The following is a 23,526-nucleotide window of genomic DNA, read 5'->3' as shown; positions in this document are numbered from 1 at the left end:
CCCTCTGCAATTGGATCCTGTACTTCCTGACGGGCCGCCCCCAGGTGGTAAGGGTAGGTAACAACACATCCACCACGCTGATCCTCAACACAGAGGCCCCTCAGGGGTGCATGCTCAGTCCCCTCCTGTACTCCCCGTTTACTCGTGACTACATGGCCAGGCATGACTCCAACACCATCATTAAGTTTGCACGCCCCCATTCTCATCGACGGGGCTGCAGTGGAGCAGGTTGAGAGCTTTAAGTTCCTTGGTGTCCACATCACCAACATACTAACATTGTCCAAGCACACCAAGACAATTGTGAAGCGGGCATGACAAAACCTACTCCCCCTCAGGAGACTGAAAAGATTTGGCATGGGTCCTCAGATCCTCAAAAGGTTCTACAGCTGCACCATCGAGAGCATCCTGACTGGTTGTATCACTGCCTGGTATGGCAACTGCTCGGCCTCTGACCGCAAGGCACTACAGAGGGCAGTGCGAATGGCCCAGTACATCACTGAGGCCAAGCTTCCTGCCATCCAGGACCTATATACCAGGCGGTGTCAGAGGAAGGTCCTGAAAATTGTCAAAGACTCCAGCCACCCTAGTCACAGACTGTTCTCTCTGCTACCACATGGCAAGCGGTACAGGAGCGCCAAGTCTATGTCCAAGAGGCTTCTAAACCGATTCTACCCCCAAGCCATAAGACTCCTGAACATCTAGTAAAATGGCTACCCAGACTATTTGCATTGCCCCCCCACCCCCTCCTCTCTACACACCTCTGGCTCTCTGTTGTCATCTATGCATAGTCATTTTAATAGCTCTACCTACATGTACATACTACCTCAACTAACCGGTGCCCCCGTACATTGACTCTGTACCGGCACCCCGCTGTATTGTTATTTTTTACTGCTGCTCTTTTATCTCTTTCATCCGTATTTATTTGAAACTGCACTTTTGGTTAGGGGCTCATAAGTAAGCATTTCACAGCACATGTGACTAATACAATTTGATAGTATATACTATATATATAAAAAATAAAAAAAAGACAGAATTTGGTGTTTTGTTGATGGTGGTGGAAAACACTGTCTCAGGAGCCACTCCAGAATCTCCCATAAGTGTTTAGTTGGGTTTAATTCTGGTGACTGAGACACACACATCCTTTAAACCCCCTATACTCCTTTGAGACCCCTCTTTCAATGTCACTGAGATCTCTTCTTCTAGCCATGGTCACTTCTTCTAGCCAGGTCCGTGGGGCGACGCACAATTGGCATAGCGTCGTCCGGGTTAGGGAGGGTTTGGCCGGTAGGGATATCCTTGTCTCAGTATGTAAAATGTAATAAAATGTATGCACTCTACTGTAAGTCGCTCTGGATAAGAGCGTCTGCTAAATGACTAAAATGTAAAAAATAAAAAAATAAAATGTAAAAAAATGTCACCAAAATAATGTGCAACTTGGCATTTTTATACATCATCCTAAGCATGATGGGATGTTAATTGCTTAATTAACTCAGGAGGTTAAACAAATAAAAATATGAACTCAAGACACACATGTGGAAGCACCTGCTTTCAATATACTTTGTATCCCTCAGTGTAGGGGAAGGTACTCTGAAATTGTAATTTACCAAGCTACACTAAAGTTTCCCTTAAGAAACATATTTGTCACATTGCATAAGGATGGGAGACAGGCACATGAATAAGTAATAGGGTTTATTCATTCTCTATCCAAAACAAAAGAGCAAGGTGTAAACCTCAAAATAATTAATGGGACGAGACCCATAATAACAAGTGCACAAAAATACATGTAGCACCAAAAACCCGAGATAAAACAGAGCATAGGTACTCACAAGACCAACGGACCTAGGACAATGATCGAAGAGGACAATGGAGAAAAGAGGGCACATATATACACATACTAATCAGGGGGAATGGGAACCAGGTGTGTGTAATGAGACAAGACAGTCCGGGGTTGGTGGTAATGAAACAGTTCAGTGACCCCTAGAAGACCAGTGACGTAGACCTCCGGAGCTGGTGAACAGAATGAGCAGCAGTACCAGGGGGATCCGTGACAATACAGTTTCCTTAACTGATGTTACTTTGAAAAAGTAGTTCACTACATTCAAACTACTTTATGAAGAATTATCATATCTAAATCTGAAATGTCAAGAACAGATCACTATGGAGTCAGATGTTAACAGAATTAGTAATTTAGCCTATTAAACACAAAAACTGTTTCACGTGAAGTCTGATGCCAAAAAAGGACATTTTTGCCTATTTCAGCCATATTTAATTGTATTTTTGCAAAAAAACAATAGTGTGTATGTCCAGTAGTTAGCTATACCATTAAATGGCAACAAAAAAAATAAATTACTGTAAACACTACCAACATTTTAATTTAGTTCAACTACCACCAAGCTACTGCAAAATATAGTTTAATTACTCGTTGAACTACATGCAGTTCACTACTCCTCAACACTGGTCCCTCATTTACTTTGGCAGTTACCTATAGATTGATTACAACAGTGCTCTGAGTTAAGATTGAAGTGATATGAACATCACAGAATGTAAGAATATAGTAGAGAATGAATTTAACTGAATCTGGACATCTCTGTAGATGGATTTCTGAAAAGAGTAGAGGGGACTATTTCAAACATACAGAGGAACATTCCTCTCCATCTAATTGGCTGTGCAGCAGGTACCACATGCTGCACAGCTGAGTAGCACAATTTGTGGGCATGGTTTGACGGTTTGTTAATATTCACAGACATGCAAAGTGTGAGATTGCTTTTTGGGCTGAGAGTGAAAGAGATCAAGTATACTGGTGAAAACCCATTTATCAGAACCAGCTTGTCTGCTGCTCTGCAGATGTAGGCCGATCCATCTCAATTTGCCTTATATTAAAAGGCAATTTCTCCAGCAAAGAATCGCCTGAATTCCTTTTGGCACAATGCCTTCCAAACAGCAGGTAGTGAGGTGCAAATCCTGCACTGTGTTGTTGTATTCCTGCATCCCTTCCTGCAGGTGGTCATGCCAGTGTCGTCTCCAAGGATCCACTCCAATTCGTATATTGCCCCAACAGATCCACAGATGACGCAATCTCTATTGCACTCCACACTGCCCTCTCGCACCTGTACAAGAAGAGCACTTACGTGAGAATGCTGATAGTTAACTACAGCTCAGCATTTAACACCATAATGCCCTCCAAGGTCATCACTAAGCTCAAGACCTTGGGACTGAATACCTCCCTCTGCAACTGTATCCAGGACTTCCTGACGGGCCGCCCACAGGTAGGGCTGGGCGATATGGCCAAAATATCATATGACGGTATCTAAAAAAAAGAATAACGGTTTGGCGGTATTTTATGTTTTTGAATAATAAAAGTTAAAAGTATGCTTTATGAGTAGTGCGTGACCCTAGGGTGGCAACACATACATTTTAAGTGATTTCAATAGGTCTTTCTCCATTCTGATTGTTTTATACTGTTCAATTCAACTTCAACAAAAAAATATTTTCAGCATTTACATTAATTTCTGCATTTCCTGCACTCATTTGAGATCATTTCCCCACGTAGGGCTGCATGATATGGGCAAACAATCAAGGCCTCATATTTAACCAAGTGTTGCAATTGCGATTTGCCTTGTGATTTACAGCAAAAACACTTGGGTGAACTATTGGAATCATGGAAATAGAAGGATTATTCAAATTCTATAGTTAGAATATAATAGTGGGCACTTTGAATAGAGTGTTTGACATGACAACAACTTAAAATGCCAGGGAGGAGTTATTGTTACAGGGTAGGAACTGAAGTGTTGACAAGTGTTTCCTATAATCTTGATAAAACAGCATCGGTTGTCATCAACATTATTGCATGTGCAGCATTGACCATGCAGAGACTGAACGCAAGTGTCTCGTGCTCGAGGAACGACAAATGCGCTCCTTGAGTGACAGGGCGGGTCTAGATCTGTGTAGAAAGCGGCATTGGGAGAGATATCGGAGAGAGATGACTCAGGTAGCGAAGTAAACTATAAAAATGGACGTTACACATGGCGTATCACTTTTAACAAACCAAACATTCAAATACTGTTATAGAAGATAAAGTAAAAACACAAACCGGTCGTGCATCAATACAGGTATATCGTAAAATATGTTATACCGCCCAGCCCTACCCACAGGTGGTGAGGGTAGGAAACAACACATCCGCCACGTTGACCCTCAACACGGGGGCCCCTCAGGGCTGTGTTCTTAATCCCCTCCTGTACTCCCTTATCCCTAACGACTACTTGGCCACAAACAACTCCAACACCATTATAAAGTTTGCTGACGACACAACAGTGGTAGGCCGGATCACTGACGACGATGAGACAGCCTATAGGGAGGAGGTCAGAGACCTGGCCGTGTGGTGCCAGGACAACAACCTCTCCCTCAACGTGATCAACACAAAGGAGATGATTGCGGACTACAGGAAACGGAGATGCGAGCACGCCCCCAATCCACATCAACGGGCTATAGTGGAGTAGGTCGAAATCTTCAAGTTCCTCGGTGTCCACATCACTATGGAATTAACATGGTCCACACACACCAACACTATCGTGAAGAAGGCACAACAACGCCTCTTCCAACGAAGATTTGGTATGGGCCCTCAGATCCTCAAAAAGTTCTCCAGCTGCAACATTGAGAGCATCTTGACATCTTGACTGTATCACCGCTTGGTATGGCCACTGTTTGGAATTCGACCACAAGGCGCTACAGAGGGTAGTGCGTACGGACCGCCCAGTACATCACTGGGGTTGAGCTCCCTGCCATCCAGGATCTCTATACCAGGCAGTGTCAGAGGAAGGCCCTAAAAATTGTCATAGACTCCAGCCACCCAAGTCATAGACTGTTCTCTGCTACCGTATGGCAAAAGGTTCCGATGCATCAAGTCTGGAACCAAAAGGACCCTGAACAGCTTCTACCCCTAAGCCAAAGCTGTATGGCTATATCCAGGATAGCCAAAGTTCCGAAAGCTGGGCCTAAAATAGTATATAAGAGATCATACAAAAGATTTTGCTGTGACTCTTATGTGGATGATGTTAAAAATATTTGTTGGTCTGATGTGATTAATAAGGAGCATCCTGACGCTGCACTTGATGAAATTGATTCTTCCAATTATTGATAAACATGCACCTGTTAGGAAACTGACTGTTAGAACTGTTAAGGCTCCATAGATTGATGAGGAATTTAAAAACTCCTGAGTGGCTAATAAGTGGCTAATAAGTGGCTAAGTGGCTAATAAGGAGTGGCTAATAAGTCTGGCTGCACATCTGACTGGCTGACTTACTGCAAATGGAGAAATTATGTCACTAAACTCAACAAAAAGTGAAATAAACTTTATTATGAAGCCATGATCAATGATATAAATAATGATGGAAATCAACTTTGGAGTACTTTAACTGAAATGATGTGCAGAAAGACTAATTCAACTCCATCTTTCATCGAATTAGATGACTTATTCATCACAAAGCCATTTGATGTTGCCAATTATTTTAGTCATTACTACATTGGCAAAGTGCACAAACTTAGGCAGGAAATGCCAACAACGAACAGTGAGCCACCGTATTCATGCATAAAAAAAACTAATAATGAAAGAAAAGCATTGCAAGTTGGAATTTTGTAAAGTTAGTGTGGGAGAGGTGGACAAATTATTGTTATCGATCAATAATGACAAACATCCTGGCATTGACAACTTAGATGGAAAGCTACTGAGGATGGTGGCTGACTCTATAGCCACTCCTATCTGTCATATCTTTAATCTGAGCCTGGAGGAAAGTCTTTGTCCTCAGGCCTGGAGGGATGCCAAAGTGATTCCGCTATCCAAGAGTGGTAAAGCGGCCTTTACTGGCTCTAACAGCAGACCTATCAGCTTGCTGCCAGCTCTTAGCAAACTGTTGGAGAAAATTGTGTTTGACCAAATACAGTGCTTCTCTGTAAACAAATTAACAACAGACTTTCAGCATGCTTATAGAGAAGGGCACTCAACATGTCAACTGCACTGACACAAATGACTGATGATTGGTTGAAAGGCTAATAATAAGAAGATTGAAATGACTGATAATTGGTTGAAGGGCTAATAATAATAAGATTGTGGGAGCTGTTCTGTTACATTTCAGTGGAACCTTTGATATTATTGACCATAACCTGTTGTTGAAAAACCGTATAGTATCAGTCAAAGGTTTAGACACACCTACTCATTGAAGGGTTTTTCTTTAAATGTCATATTTTATACATTGTAGAATAATAGTGAAGACATCTAAACTATGAAATAACACATATGGAATCATGTAGAAACCAAAAAAGTGTTAAACAAATCAGAATATATTTCATATTTGAGATTCTTCAAAGTAGCCACCCTTTGCCTTGATGACAGCTTTGCACATTCTTGGCATTCTCTCAGCTCTACATATTTTTTTATTTATTTATTTTTATTTTAACGTTATTTTACCAGGTAAGTTGACTGAGAACACGTTCTCATTTGCAGCAACGACCTGGGGAATAGTTACAGGGGAGAGGAGGGGGATGAATGAGCCAATTGTAAACTGGGGATTATTAGGTGACCATGATGGTTTGAGGGCCAGATTGGGAATTTAGCCAGGACACCGGGGTTAACACCCCTACTCTTACGATAAGTGCCATGGGATCTTTAATGACCTCAGAGAGTCAGGACACCCGTTTAACGTCCCATCCGAATATACAGTGTGTCCTACCCTACCTCTTTCAGGTAATACAGTCTATGCAGTATTAACCTTATGTTTAGCTAATGAATGATGGGTTATGCATGAGCTTCAAATTTATAGCCTCTGTCTCTTATGCAATACCCATCGCAAGACCCACTGGTTGATGCTTATTTATAAACCCCTCTTAGGCCTCACTCCCCCCTATCTGAGATATCTACTGCAGCCCTCATCCTCCACATACAACACCCGGTCTGCCAATCACATTCTGTTAAAGGTCCTCAAAGCACACACATCCCTGGGTCGCTCCTCTTTTCAGTTCGCTGCAGCTAGCGACTGGAATGAGCTGCAACAAACACTCAAACTGGACAGTTTTATCTCAATCTCTTCGTTCAAAGACTCAATCATGGACACTCTTACTGACAGTTGTGGCTGCTTTGTGTGATGTATTGTTGTCTCTACCTCCTTGACCTTTGCGCTCTTGTCTCTGCCCAATAATGTTTGTACCATGTTTTGTGCCGCTACCATGTTGTGTTGTCATGTGTTGCTGTCTTGCTATGTTGTTGTCTTAGGTCTCTCTTTATGTAGTGTTGTGTTGTCTCTCTTGTCGTGATGTGTGTTTTGTCCTATATTTATATATTTAAAAAATATATATAATAATCCTAGCCCTCGTCCCAGCAGGAGGCCTTTGCCTTTTGGTAGGCCATCATTGTAAATAAGAATTGTAACTAACTTGCCTAGTTAAATAAAGGTTAAATAAAATAAAATAAAATATGCTCCTGCACTCGGCTCTCTCATTAAAAAACGCTTCATAGCTCTTGGAGTCCCAAGAAAAGCTAGACTAACTTGATGGATTTTTTGGGGCATTTCTTATACTGATAGACTATGCGATGAGGGGTGCAAGCTCCTGTTTCCTGAATCTTAAATACAGCAGCCAATAGGAGTTTGAAAGAAGAGAGAACGGGTGATGGCGGGAGGTTATAGCAGTTATTTACACAGACCCATCTTCAATTTTGGTGAAGTGAAGGCTATCTGCATCTTATTCTAGTCCATTATAATTCAAACATGTTATTACAATGAGATGATGATGATCAGGACAACAAAACTAATTTTATTTAACTGTTGAAAGCGAAGAAGGAATGAAGCGACAATAGAGAGAGAAAGCCTAATACGCACATCACAACATTAGGGGAAATATCATAGGCATATCAAATCAAATCAAATGATATCTCAAAGTGCTGTACAGAAACCCAGCCTAAAACCCCAAACAGGAAGCAATGCAGGTGTAGAAGTCTTCTAAATTTGAAATGGTAAAATATGTCCTATTATATTTCAAAATTACAATCAAATTTGCTAGCCTATAATTGTAACTTTGTAGGCCGCATGTCCTGCACCACCATTGCATGTTCTCTCCCAGCTTCATGGTTTGAATGAGGGGCGAAATTCCAGTATTATACAGTATAATACAATACAGTACAGTATGCAGTCCACACTAAAAAAAAGATTAGCCTACTGGAACTTGTTTCAAAACTACATCTACTGGCTTTTATGTTTTGCTCTAGTGTGTAATGTGCTATCCATGCTGGATAATGGCACAATCATTTGGGCTTGCTTGGGCTCATAAAATGCCTTTAATGGATGGTGCTCATCAGGTCATCTAGCACCAGGCTTGAATTTTCATGTCGTTCAAATCTCTAATCAAATCCAGATTACACGACTTCCTCCGAAGTCGGACCCTCTCCTTGTTTGGGCAACGTTCAGCAGTCGAAGTCACTGGTCTTCTAGTCATCGCCAATCCACTTTTCATTTTCCATATGTTTTGTCTTGTCTTCCCACACACCTGGTTTAAATTCCATCAATTACATGTTGTGTATTTAACCCTCTGTTCCCCCCATGTCCTTGTCCGGTATTGTTTATTGTAAGTGCTTGTGCACGTTATGTCTGGTGTGCGTCGGGTTATTTACCCATTTATTGATTGTTCTGTTTTCTTTCCGGTTTTTATTATTAAACTGCGCCGTTGGAAACACCATTTTTGCTCTCCTGCGTCTGACTTCTCTGCCGCCAGTACGCACCCCTGACAGAATACCGGACCAAACTTATGGAGTCAGCAGGAGCAGGTACCCCGTGTATAGGGGTGGAGGAGCGCGTCCGGGAGCACGCAGCATTGCTCCACCATCTTGGCACCGCCATGGACCGCGTTGTCCAGACAATGGACCGCTGAGAGAGACAGGGAGTTCTCCCAGGGCCTCCAGCAGCACAGCCGGGGTTTCCACTACGCGCCCCTCCTTCTACTGGTCCCAGTGGGATTCGTCTCTCCCTTCCCCAGGAATACAATGGGACGGCTGTGAACTGCCAGGGGTTCCTCTTGCAGCTGGACTTGTACCTGGCAACCGTCCACCCGGCTCCTTCGGGCCGTGAGCGGGTGTACGCCCTCATCTCGTGCCTCACTGGGAAAGCCCTGGAGTGGGCCAACGCCATGTGGAGAGAGGGAGATGCGGCATTGGACCAGTTTGAGGAGTTCACCCGCCGCTTCCGGGCAGTCTTCGACCACCCGCCCGAGGGTAGAGCGGCGGGTGAACGCCTATTCCATCTGAGGCAGGGGATGAGGAAGACCCAGGAGTTCGCCCTGGTGTTCCGGACCCTGGCTGCCGGCATGGGATGGAACGACAGGGCCCTGATCGACCATTATCGCTGCAGTCTGCGCAAGGACGTCCATCGGGAGTTGGCCTGCAGAGACACCACCCTCACGTTCGACCAGCTGGTGGACCTGTCCATCCGGCTGGATAACCTGCTGGCTGTCTGCAGACGTTCAGATCGGGGTCTGGTGGTTCCATCCCCCCGCACCCCCTCTCCGATACCCATGGAGCTGGGCGGGGCGGTGCACAGGGAGACCGGAGGGGGTTCCAGGTCGTGCACCATCTGTGTCCGCAGAGGTCACACTGCCCGGTCGGTGCCGGGTTGGTTCTTCTGGGTATCGAGGCAGCAGGCATGGCGCTCTGGCGTCACCCCAGGTGAGCCGGCACCATTCTCACTCAGAGCCCTCTGTCACACATATGTTTGTGTATGTCACTTTTCCTGAGTTTCCCCCGCATTCCCATCATAAGGCACTCATCAATTCAGGCGTGGCTGGGAATTTTATAGAAAGTTTGTTTACCCATAGTTTAGGGATCCCCATTGTTCCCGTGGCTGTGCCTTTCCCCGTTCACGCATTAGATAGTCGACCATTAGGGTCAGGGTTGATCAGGGAGGCCACCGCTCCTCTGGGCATGGTGACGCAGGGGGGTTACAAGGAGAGAAATAGTCTCTTCCTTATTGACTCTCCTGCGTTTCCCGTGGTGCTAGGCCTACCCTGGTTAGTTTGTCAAGAACCCACTGTTTCTTGGCCACAGAGGGCTCTCACAGGGTGGTCGCGAGAGTGCTCGGGGTGTTTGGGGGTTTCTGTTGGTGCTACTACGGTGGAGAGTCCAGACCAGGTCTCCACCGTGCGCATTCCCCCTGAATATGCCGATTTGGCTATCGCCTTCTCCATTAAGATGGTGACTCAATTACCACCCCCTCAACGGGGCGATTGCGCGATAAATCTTCCCAGGATTCACGTGTATCCCCTCTCACAGGCGGAGACGGAGGCTATGGAAACATATGTCTCCGAATCCCTGCGTCAGGGGTACATTCGGTCATCTACTTCACCCGCCTCCTCAAGTTTCTTTTTTGTGAAGAAGAAGGAGGGAGGTCTGCGTACGTGTATTGACTATCGGGGTCTGAACCAGATCACTGTGAGGTATAGTTACCCGCTACCGCTCATAGCCACAGCGATTGAGTCAATGCACGGGGCGCGCTTCTTCACCAAACTAGATCTCAGGAGCGCTTACAACCTGGTGCGTATCCGAGAGGGAGACGAGTGGAAGACGGCTTTCAGTACCACCTCAGGGCACTATGAGTACCTCATCATGCCATACGGGTTCATGAATACGCCATCAGTCTTCCAGGCCTTTGTAGATGAGATATTCAGGGACCTGCACGGGCAGGGTGTAGTGGTGTATATTGATGACATTCTGATATACTCCGCTACACGTGCCGAGCATGTGTCCCTGGTGCGCAGGGTGCTTGGTCGCCTGTTGGAGCATGACCTGTACGTCAAGGCTGAGAAGTGCCTGTTCTTCCAGCAGTCCGTCTCCTTCCTAGGGTACCGCATTTCCACCTCAGGGGTGGAGATGGAGAGTGACCGCATTTCAGCCGTGCGTAATTGGCCGACACACACCACAGTAAAGGAGGTGCAGCAGTTCTTAGGGTTTGCCAACTACTACCTGAGGTTTATCCGGGGTTTTGGTCAGGTAGCGGCTCCCACAACCTCCTTGCTGAAGGTGGGCCAGGTGCGTTTGCAGTGGTCGGCTGAGGCGGACAGGGCTTTTGGTCACCTGAGGGCTCTGTTTACCTCTGCTCCCATGGTGGTCCATCCGGATCCCTCTTTGGCGTTCATAGTGGAGGTGTGAACGCCAAAGAGGGATCCGGACGGATCTCCCTTCCAGTGCGTACTGGGGTACCAGCCGGTTCTGGCACCGTGGCATCAGAGTCAGACCAAGGCTCCTGCGGTGGATGACTGGTTCAGGCGCGCAGATTAGACATGGGAAACTGTCCATGTTCACCTTCAGCGGGCCGTGCTGCGCCAAAAAGAGAACGCGGACCGCCACCGCAGTGAGGCCCCGGTGTTCGCACCGGGGGACTGGGTCTGGCTCTCGACCCGAAACCTGCCCCTCCGCCTGCCCTGCCGGAAGCTGGGTCCGCGATTTGTGGGGCCATTTAAAGTCCTGAGGAGCGTGAACGAGGTTTGTTATAGGTTACAGCTTCCCCCCGATTACCGTATGAACTCCTTGTTCCATGTGTCTCTCCTCAGGCCGGTGGTGGCTGGCCCGCTCAAGGAGTCTGAGCTGGACATCTATGGGGCCCCAGCGTACACCGTTCGCTCCATACTGGATTTGAGGCGTCGGGCGAGGGGCCTCAGTATCTCGTGGAGTGGGAGGGGTACGGTCCGGAGGAAAGGTGCTGGGTTCCGGTCGAGGACGTGTTGGACACTTTAATGCTGCAGGAGTTCCACCGTCTTCGTCCGGATCGCCCTGCGCCTCGCCCTCCGGGTCGTCCCCGAGGCCGGTGTCGCCGCGCTACTGTAGCCGTGCATCAAGGGGGGGGTACTGTCACGACTTCCTCCGAAGTCGGTCCCTCTCCTTGTTCAGGCGACGTTCGCAATTTTGCAATTAGGCTATGGTGCCTTTTTGAATACATTAGTCGCTTATCTCATAATATAGGCCTAATGAATGGGTTACAAACGTTAATTTTCTTCTTTGCGCTGATGTTTTTCAAATGTTGGATTTCGCTTGTTTTTTTCTCCAATTGATTTTTATTAGGCCTGAACTGGATTATCTGTGCTCTCTATCTTACTTTACGCTCAGAGATCTAAATAGAAAACCTTCCTCTGCGGGTAAATTTGGTCTTTACGCCTTTCTTTCTTGAGCAGAGTTACCCTTTGCCAGAAATGCTGCGTGTAGCCTAGAACACATAGCCTCTAGTAGGCCTAGTTCGATATTCCAAAGGAGAACGTCATAATAACAGATGAGTCGGTATGTCACAATGCCCGTTTGGCAAGTGTGCGTGCAATGAGAGAAGAGTGAACGTTCAGAACATCTGTCAGTCAACTCTATTGGTGATATTTCTATCTGCTGCATTCAGTAGGCTACATTCACCCTGAATGCAACCCAGAGAAACACATTTGGAAAGTGTGTGATTATTTCGGACATGATATGCTACATACATGCAAAAAAATTATAATAATCCTTGCGAAATCCGAGCGAGGGAAATTCTGCACATATAGTAAGGTTTATTTGATCTAGGGGCAGCGGTTAGAGAGGCAAGCCAGCAAACAAAGGGTTGCCAGTTCGAATCCTAGGCCAGATGGGAAAAATCTGTAAGGAAGTGATCTGGCAACCAGAAGGTTGCTGGTATCAAATCCTAGATGCCATTGCCTGTCGTTGTGCCCTTGAGCAAGGCACTTAACCCCCCCCCCCCCCTACCCACACACCTCTCCAAAACATAGGTATGTATGTGTCTCTTTTGGAGGGTTTGGGTTAAAAGCGAAAGTCAAAATTTGGTAGGACCTTGTGTGCAATTGACCAATAAAGGGTTCTTAATCTTAATCTTGTACTCATAATTGACATAGGCTATCATGATGAGCAGTTATGAAAAAGTGAAGCATATGATGCCATTTACCCTATAGAATAGGTTAGGCCTATGGGATCAATATCTGAAGCAGGTTGACAGTCATGTAGTTGCTTCTCTTGGATTGCCTTTTCTCCTCAGCAATGTCTGCACCAACTCAATACTCTGAAAGATTCTTTATAGATGTAGTACTGTATGTGTAACAGCACACAGGCCCTTCCCCACACACACCAGAACAATTACTTTGCTGTGAAAAGCAGGCCATGACTTAACATTGTCTTCAATCTTGGCTTGGTTAAGCAGTACATAAAAGCAGTCTTTTCCGGATAGGCTCTTTTAGCTGGGGGCTTGAGCCAAGCCTAGCTCAGACTGTGGAGCGGCGTGGGAAAGAAGGGCCACCAACAGCCAAGCCTAGCTCAGACTGTGGAGCGGCGTGGGAAAGAAGGGCCACCAACAGCCAAGCCTAGCTCAGACTGTGGAGCGGAGTGGGGAAGAAGGGCCACCAACAGCCAAGCCTAGCTCAGACTGTGGAGCGGAGTGGGAAAGAAGGGCCACCAACAGACAAGCCTAGCTCAGACTGTGGAGCGGCGTGGGAAAGAAGGGCCACCAACAGACAAGCCTAGCTCAGACTGTGGAGCGGCGTGGGAAAGAAGGGCCACCAACAGCCAAGCCTAGCTCAGACTGTGGAGCGGCGTGGGGAAGAAGGGCCACCAACAGCCAAGCCTAGCTCAGACTGTGGAGCGGCGTGGGGAAGAAGGGCCACCAACAGACAAGCCTAGCTCAGACTGTGGAGCGGCGTGGGGAAGAAGGGCCACCAACAGTGAGCCTGAGTGTAGTCAGGCACACACCTGCTACCTGACACACAGTGACATGTCTGTCACTCTGTCCTCCCTCCTCTATGTCTGCTGTGAGGGCTGTATCAGCCGATCTCATGAGCAGCAGTTCACCTCCTCTCCTGGGCTGTATTGATCAGTATCATGGTTTAATCCTCCTCCTCTGTTTCCCTGTCTACCACAGTTCAATCTCCCTTCGCTCCTTCTTTCACTACCCCAGCTCACTCCTGATGTCTTTATTAACCTGTCTGGTTCATACTTCTCCGCAGCTCTCATTTCCTCCATGCAGATACTGTGTGTGTGTGATTGCGTACGTGTGCGTGTGTGTCAAATAAAATAAAATAGTTTTTGTCACATGCTTCATAAATAACTGGTGTAGACTAACAGTGAAATACTTACCTACACAACAACGCAGAGAGAAAATGAAACAATTTTAGAAAAATAATAACACCAGGAATAAATACACAACGAGTAATGATAGCGTGGCTATATACACATGGTACCAGTACCGAGTTGATGTTCAGCGGTACAAGGTAATTGAGGTAGCTACCCTATGTACATATAGGTAGGTATAAAGTGACTAGGCAACAGGATAGATAATAAACAGTAACAGCAGCATATGTGATAAGTCAGAAGAGTTAGTACAAAAAGGGTCAATGCAGATAGTTAAATAGTTAACCAATAGCTACCCGGACTAACTATTTAGCAGTGTTATGGCTTGGGGGTAAAAGCTGTTCAGAGTCCTGGTTCCAGACTGGGTGCATCAGTACAGCTTCCCGTGCAGTAACAGAGAGAACAGTCTATGAATTGGGTGGTTGACACCGCCTGGTATAGAGGTCCTGGATGGAAGGGAGCTCGGCCCCAGTGATGTACTGGGCCGTACGCACTACCCTCTGTAGCGCCTTGTGGTCGTATGCCAAACAGTTGCCATACCAAGTAGTGATGCAACCAGTCAAGATGCTCTCGATGGTGCAGCTGTAGAACTTTTTGAGGATCTGAGGGCCCATGCCAAATCTTTTCAGCCTCCTGAGGGGGGCGAGGCGTTGTCGTGCCCTCTTCACGACTGTGCTGGTGTGTGTGGACCATGATAATTCCTTAGTAATGTGGACACCAAGGAACTTGAAGCTGTCGACCTGCTATACTACAGCCCTGTCTATGTTGATGACGGCGTGCTCGGCCCTCTGTTTCCTGTACTCCACAATCAGCTTTGTCTTGCTGGCGTTGAGGGAGAGGTTGTTGTCCTGGCACCACAATGCAAGGTCTCTGACCTTCTCCTTATAGGTTGTCATCATGATCAGGCCATTCACCGTCGTGTCATCAGCAAACTTAATGTTGGTGTTGGAGTCGTGCACGGCCACGCAGTCGTGGATGAACAGGGAGTACAAGAGGAGACTAAGCACGCACCCCTGACGGTCCCCCGTGTTGAGGGTCAGCGTGGCTGATGTGTTCTTACCTACCCTCGCCACATGGGGCGGCCCATCAGGAAGTCTAGGATCCAGTTGCAGAGGGAGGTGTTTTATCCTAGGATCCTTAACTTAGTGATGAGCTTGTAGGGCACTACGGTGTTGAACGCTGACCTGTAGTCAATGAACAGCATTCTCACGTAGGTGTTGCTTTTGTCCAGGTGAGAAAAGGAAGTGTGGAGTGCAGTAGAGATTACATCATCTGTGCATCTGTTGAAGCGGAATGCAAATTGGAGTGGGTCCAGGGTGTCTGGGATGATGGTGTTGATGTGAGCCATGACCAGCCTTTCAAAGCATTTCATGGCTACGGGGCGATAGTCCTTTAGACAGGTTACCTTGGCGTTCTTGGGCGCTCTGGTGGTCTGCTTGAAACATGTAGGTATTACTGACTGGGTCAGGGAGAGGTTGAGAATGTCAGTGAAGACACTTGCCAGCTGGTCAGCGCATGCTCTGAGTACGCGTCCTGGTAATCCGTCTGGCCCTGCAGCCTTTTGAATGTTAACCTGTGTAAAGGTTTTACTCACATCGGCTACGGAGAGCGTGATCTCACAGTGGTCCGGAACAGTGTGTGTTTGTGCATGTGTGTGAGTGTGTGACAACGCACATGCCCCGCCCACCCGAGGATGTCTTTTTTAGACATCTATTTTCTGTGTTTGAGGGGTGCAAAAACTTGTCACTTAAATCTTGCTGGATTGATTGCTTTCATTTTACTCCTGCGATTCTTTCATAGTCTCGCTTGTGCCTGTTGTTTCTAATGACCTGTCAAACACTCCTGTGTAATGGCTGAAATGGGCTCAATGGAATACATAGTCTTTCCTTTGAATCTATAAGAATGCAAAAGCATTGTCTGGGATTTTGTGCACTCTTAAATCACAAGAAAGAGAATAAATATAACTTTATCTTGATGTGTTCATTTTTTTGTGAAATTGAACAAAAAGTTATTTAAAGCTGCAATATGTAACTTTTTGGGAGACCAGGCCAAATTTGATAGATCTGTCATTCTCATTGAAAGCAAGTTTAAGAAGCAGTAGATATGTTCTATGGCCTCTATTTCAATGCTTCCCGTTCTTAAGTTTAGTTTTTGCATCTTTTACTTTCGGTTATGTACACCAGCTTCAAACAACTGAAAATACAATATTTTATGGAAAATATATTTCACAGCGGTTTAGATGGTGCAATGATTCACTACACTATACGTGTTTGTTTTGCCACATTAACTGAAAGTAGGAGAACTATTAGAATTTTTGCAACCAGGAAATGGCCTAGCGATTTCTGAATAGTAAATCTTTAATAAAAATGTTTTTACAAAGTAGATGCGCTGAAATGCAGGGTTGGGGAGTAAAGGATTACATGTAAGGGATTACAATTTTTTTTTAGCTGTTTATCCATTACGTCACCAGCTAAAATATTGAAATCAGATTACAGATACTTTTGAAAAACTAGATGATTACTTCGAGGATTACTTTTAAATTCAGAAAGGATGTTTGTGAAAAAAATCTTTGACACTTCTCTGTTTTCTCAATGACTTTCAAATCCGCATTGAAAAAAGGCGTAAATGTAAGTTTGTTTCACCTGAGCGAGTCTGACCACAAGTCAGAGACCACTATGATGACACACCAAATGTGTTTGATGGATAGCGGGAAAAGAGCAGGAATAGGCTTTTGTATGCTACAGTCCAATCTATGTCTTCCAACGGTGCGGCTGCTGTCGGCATCCAAAGATTATTCTATTTGAATAAACGCTTGGAGTAGGGATGGCAGCAGTGGTGTAGTCTACGGCGATACGGATATCACTTATTATTGATATCTACATTGTGCATTGATGTGAATCACACTGCTGCTCTCATATCCATTGATTCTTGAAGAATAAAATGTATAAATGCCTCATGAGTTTAGTTCAACTGTCACACTCCATGAGAACCCAAAATATAAACTTGTTTTTCTACAATGTTTGTAAACATTGTAAATCTAAACTGACACTCATAACATGGTTAAAACAATATTTTTGATATCATGGATGGTCAGCCCTTGCATTCATAGCTCTGTCTATTAATCTGAGAGTGGCTACATTTCTCCAGGCCCATCCCTCAGTTTTTTAACAAAACAGAGGCGGGGCGCCCATTTTGTTATTGTTTCATCTGTGGATTTGCCCTTTAAACAGCTGCATATTATCAAGATATCAAAGTGTCACCAACAAAGAGGTAAACAATAGGCCTAAGGCAAGTGCAGCATATGGCATTCATTTTTCACATGTAAATAGCACTTTCAGTAGTGCTCAAAGCATGTCATTCCATGAGCGCAGCATTTATTTTTGAATTCGAATCAATGAGCCTAATCAGTCCTCCATGACAACACAATCATAAACAACAGAGTAGGGTTGGCTAATAAGTCCTTAGTTTTGGGGTCATGCTCAGGTTAAACAATTTGGCTAATCTATACTTCCATATTTCCAAGTTCTATTCTTGAAGATCAATGGGTATAACATTTATTGGAATTACTGGAATTCTGATAGACTTTTTAGGTTTTTAATGTAAAGATATAATTTAATCATATTATTCTATTTAGTAGAAAGCGATAGGTTAGAAGAAGCTTACATAACCAACCCCAAAATTTAAAATGTTACATCCATATATGGCCAGCTATGTAAACCTTAACATTGATTTGTCCTGCAATAGATGTCATTCAATTGGTAATATACATTTTTGTCTTCTTCAAATGCCTCTTAAGGCAAACGTAATCTAAAAGTAACTGAATGTAATCAGATTACGTTACTGAGTTTGGGTAATCCAAAAATGACGTTACTGATTACAATTTTGGACAGGCAACTAGTAACTATAACAGATTACATTTAGAAAGTAATCTACTGTACCCAACTCTGCTGACATGAAAGTTAAAATGAACAATCAGATTATAGTGATATTATGTCTGATTTTCAAACAATTTAAAGTATGTTTAGCTAGTTGTAATCTAGAGCCAAACGTGTTGAATTTTAATCCGAGGGTATCATGCTATTTACAAACTTTTTGAATTATGCAAGATAACGTGACAACAACAGTAATTTATGAGGCAGTCTGGACAGCGCAGGTGAGTGCAGATAGGGTAGACAGAGCAAGTGTTTGTTGGTTGCATCCCTGTTCCACACCTTTATGTTAATTCATATATGCAAATACACCCTGGTGTAGTTATGTAAATGAGGCACATATAATTGTCTTTATTTGAACACAAAATACTTAAACAATACATGCTACAATGATAAAATGTATATATGAGTGCATTTACTGAATTCCCACCAAAATCCATGTGCTCTAATTCAGTTAATATCAGACGGATTAAAACAAATCTAAAAGTTTGGAGTATCTTTATCCATTGTCCGTTGCATTTATTTGATTTTTGGGAAAACCTTTTAACAATTTCAATGACTGTTGCTAGTGTGTGTGTGCGTGTAGATCTTGAAGTATTGCCTGTTAATGTATGGGCTATGACCGGCTGAGACTGAGGGAATTTCCCTCTCTCACTCACAGTGTTTTACCACTGATACTACTTCACTTGCTCATAAATACTTAAAGTCTTCAGTACTCTAGGTTTAAAATGATTTCTGAGTTCTGAGCTTTCTGAGCTTCGAGTAATCCATCATGGCCAATTGCAATGCTTCCAGACAGGGTTTCTCTTTACCATTTTATTACATTAATACCTTTCCTCCTTGCTGGAAGGATCACTTTAAATTAATTATGAAACCATACACATTAAATTAGCCTTTTTAATCCAGAACCTAACACCAGTGTTTCCTAGAAAAAAGTGCTGTGTTAGTGTGCTACCCTTTCAAATAGCTGTGGCAGACAGGCCAATAAATGCAGCCTGGTCTCAGTAGACGTAACATAGTCAACATCAATCCGGGACACTCAAATTAGTATGATACGTTACGTTTGGTATGGTTACATAAGACCGAAGGTTACTTAAGGCAAAATCGAAAGTTGGGTGTTTGGTCGGGGTGGATGGATGGATGGATGTATTAATGGATGGATGGATGTATTAACGTGAACAATGTTTTTTTATAGCATAAGTATAAAACAGGGAGGCACAATTTATAGTCCAATATTTACACATGTTTTCGGGAAGGGCGGATTGGGGGCATGTGTTTAAATTGTGCAGTATTTAGCAATAATAATAAAAGTCTGGTTGCAGCAGTTGTAATGTGTGTGTAGCATGTTTAGTGTGTGTGTGTGCGTGCATGTGCGCTTGAGTGAGTGCATGTGTGTTAAGGTGCGGAGAGGCAGTGCAGGTGGTCAGTCCAGTTCAAGCATTCAGCAGTCTGATGGCTTGTAAATAAAAACTGTTTCTGAGCCTGTTGGTATCAGACCTCATGCTGCGATACCGTCTGCTCGACGGTGAGGGAATGAACAGCTGGGATGGGTGGGGTGCTTGATGATGCTTCGGGCCTTCCTCAGGCAACGTTTCGAGTAGATGTCCTGGGTGAGTGTGAGCACGGTCCCAGTGATGTACTGGGCCATCTTCACCTGGGCCTGGAAATTCCCATACCAGACCGTGATGCAACCGGTCAGGACGCTTTTGATGGTGCAGCGGTAGTATTTGGAGAGGACCCGGGGTGGCACGCCAAATTTCTTTAGCCGCCTTAGGAAGTAGAGACGCTGTTGCACCCTCTTGACGAGAGTGGTGGTGTTGTTGGTACATGATCGGTGATGTGGACACCTAAAACTGCTGACTCTCTCTACTGAAGTCCCGTTGATGTGGATCGGGGTGTGTTCCCTCCTCTACTTCCAGAAGTCAACAATCAACTCCTTTGTTTTGCTGATGTTGAAACATATTTCAATCAGTATTCTCAAAACAGTCTTGCAGCATTGAGTCACACATGTAACGTGAGATACTGTCCCTACTGGGAAATGAATGTATTTTCTGCTATCACATAGAAGCTTCCTCTAATTCCCTGTCACCTCCAGTGTTGAGCTCCTAATCTGTTGGCATGGCTTGGATCAGAGTGACAGGCAGTGGTGCAGTGGGCAGCAGTGTGTGCCAGTTCGCCCCCGGGATTGCTCATTGACACAGCATGGCCCTGCTCCAACCCCCAGCCCCTCTGCTGATCTTGGCACCAGGTGGACAGGATATCCAGTCCTCCACCGGAGGTCCAGCTGTAGCCGCAAACTGGCTCATCTCACTGGGCCTCTCTCACTCTCTTGCTCTGGCTCCCCTTCCCCCTCTCTCTCTTTTCTCTCTCTACCCCTCTCTGCACAGCCTCAGTGCCTTCAAAAATAACTGCCTCTCTGTCTGTTTGCATGTTCTGTCCTGAAGACTGGAAGTAGAATCTTTCTTCCTCTCTTGTGCTAAAAGACGGACATTGGCAATGGGATTTCTTCACTCGGGGACAATGACAAAGTGCTGTTTTTCAGAGGACATGCATCTTTCACTGTCTGCCCCTAAGAAGCTCTCTCACTGGAAATATCAGAGTAGTTTTGTCTGTGTAAAATACAGAGTAGTGACAGGGAGGGAAAGCCCTGTCTGCCTCGCACAGATCTGCCATTATTTATTGACCATAAATCTCTGGGAGCCTGTCTCTGGCCTAGCGTCTGGTAGGAAGGACACAGAGGAGAGGTTGGATTTAAGATAGACACAATGTATCCAGACAAAGGCCTAACTCACCTGGGAAATGCCACTCTTATCTGCACACTGATGGAAATGCATGGCCGTTTAGATTTTAGAGGGAGGGGGATCACTGGAACCTACTGTCAGATCACTGGGGAATGGATGGCAGTGTGCATGAATGACTGACATATGGGTCATGAGATGTAAAGGTGATATTACGGATCCGACCCAGACCCTGTTACCACCTACTCCATCCCTGTCAGAAGAGAGAGAAACAGAAAAACCCAGTAGTGTATGAATATTGTCATGGAAATCAGATGAAGCCATCATCATCCTGAGAGCAATCATATTTTTGGCTGTGAATGAGGAGAGATGAGGAGGAGGTCTGTGGCCTCCAGATGGTGTGGATACAGCCCCACTGAAGCCCTCTGAGAGCCACAAGATGAGGTCACACAGCCAGCCAGCATGAAGGTGGCTGGAACACAACACAACACAACAGTCTGCTCCCAGAGGGATGAGGCACACTGAGCACAGAGATCTGGTTTGGAAATATCTTTATATCTCTAATTAAAGAGATCATAAAAAGTTTGAGTTCTATGGCTTCAACATACTGCTCAGCTCTCAAAACTGCCAAATACATCTTGTTTGTAAAGCTGAGTAAATATCGCCATGTGGTGAGTGGTGCCACAAGGCAAACACAAGCGCTGTGTGATTCTAGAGCACTAATTTCTCACACTGTTGTTTGAGTTTAGATTAAACTTTAGTTGGTCAATTCAACAAACGCTCAGACAAACATTGTCACAAATCAGTAGTATGTATGTGTGGATGTGTAATATTGTGTTATTTGTGCCTGATTGGAACTGTGTCCTATGCTGACTCAGAGTATAACACCAAGTAGAAAGCACTTCTCAACGACTCCACTTGTCACGATCGTTGTTGTAAGAATCAGACCAAAATGCAGCGTGGTTTGGGCTCATCATCTTTTATTCTGAGAACCGGCACAAAAACAAGAAAGAAAAAATAAACTAACGTGCAGCTTTGTCGTGCTCAAAGGCAACAATACAAAAACAAGATCCCACAACACACAGGTGGGAAAAGGCTGCCTAAATATGATCCCCAATCAGAGACAACGATAGACAGCTGCCTCTGATTGGGAACCATACCAGGCCAACATAGAAATAACAAAACTAGAGTACCCACCCTAGTCACACCCCAACCTAACCCAATTTCAGAATAAAAGGCTCTCTAAGGTCAGGGCGTGACACCACTGTACTGTACTGTCTGTCATAGAGTAGAGGTAGGCAACTAGATTCAGCCTCCGGCCGATTCTTTTTTTGTAATGTTTGTTTTTAAACAAAAACAGACATAGACAAAAACAATAGTCCACTTAACATTTACATACATTTCCACATATATTAATGAAATCACAGGTGCTCAGACCCACATGTTCCCACCGTATCCACACCCAGTGTTGTTTCTAATGCTTGTAAGTCTTTGCCCCATAGGACTTCATATTGTGTTACATTGTTTCTGTCTGTAGACAGATTTTTTTCAATATTTAAATAATGTCGGAGCAGATGGTCAGGGGGGCGGAACATAATTATAATTTGAACACTGCAAATTGACTACAACAAAGCCCAATAAGAGATTGTATTTGAAAATAGCAATAATTTCATACCTTGATTACATTGAGGCATGATCACAGATGTCTTTTTTTAATTAGCGGGAACACTTGGGAACAGACTTCCTAAATTAAACACATTTTTTGCTGAATTCCTGACAATTTTTACGTTTTTTTTTTACCTAATGTATATGTGATTTATTTTACAAAAAACTTTGAGGGAGCAAAGAAAATCACTTGCAAGCCTGTTTTGGCCCATGGGTCGCCTGTTGCCGGCCCCTGACATAGAGGTTTGAAAGAGAACTAATACATTTGAATACATGTCATTCTCTGATTTGCATTTAATGACATTCTCCGTTGTCTCTGCATTCCACCCCCTCCTCTCTGTCTCTCTGGTGTCAGGTCTAACTGGCTGAAGCCGTGCTGTGGGCGGAGGGCAGCCCCGTGGCAGGTGTGTCTGCTAAGTGCTGGCTTTAACTGTTTCCTGGTGGCCTGTGTCATCCTGGTGGTGGTGCTGCTGTGTCTGGAGCTGCTCATCGACACCAAACTCCTGCAGTGTGAGTGACCCTGGAACTGTCTCTGTATTAGAACATGGATCTTCTGGACTTGTTTTCATGCAATGACAATTTAAAAGGGCTAGACTTCTGCAACTTAAACTGTCACAAAGATTGTGATGGAAGATACACAAAATGTGATTTGACCCCTAGTGAAGTTAAGACATACAAAACAGCTGTGGTAAAGTATGTTGAAATATACAATAATGCACATCTGCTGTTATGGATGTAGATAATATTGGCCCTAGGCCTGTTGTATAATACTGTTTGAAAATGCAGTGGCAGTGACAGGTCCAGGACCTGGAGCTGTGATCTCTCCTCTCTATAAAAACAGTATAATGCAGTGGCAGTGACAGGTCCAGGACCTGGGGCTGTGATCTCTCCTCTCTATAAAAACAGTATAATGCAGTGGCAGTGACAGGTCCAGGACCTGGGGCTGTGATCTCTCCTCTCTATAAAAACAGTATAATGCAGTGGCAGTGACAGGTCCAGGACCTGGGGCTGTGATCTCTCCTCTCTATAAAAACAGTATAATGCAGTGGCAGTGACAGGTCCAGGACCTGGG

General features: G+C 44.7%; 1 protein-coding gene across 2 annotated transcripts in view; it reads left to right on the top strand.

Moving 5' to 3' along the window:
• Positions 1–23,526, top strand: part of LOC129867052 (transmembrane protein 266-like) — a 75,427-nt gene that overhangs the window by 30,994 nt on the left and 20,907 nt on the right. For both annotated transcript variants that reach the window (XM_055940168.1, XM_055940166.1), the window contains one exon: positions 22,810–22,964. In XM_055940168.1, coding sequence (XP_055796143.1) covers positions 22,810–22,964 — 155 coding nt within the window. The remainder of the gene's footprint in view (positions 1–22,809; positions 22,965–23,526) is intronic.

This window comes from Salvelinus fontinalis, chromosome 12 (genome assembly GCF_029448725.1).
Source record: "Salvelinus fontinalis isolate EN_2023a chromosome 12, ASM2944872v1, whole genome shotgun sequence".
In the NCBI taxonomy this organism is placed as follows: Eukaryota; Metazoa; Chordata; class Actinopteri; order Salmoniformes; family Salmonidae; genus Salvelinus; species Salvelinus fontinalis.
This window is presented reverse-complemented; position numbering and strand designations above follow the sequence as displayed.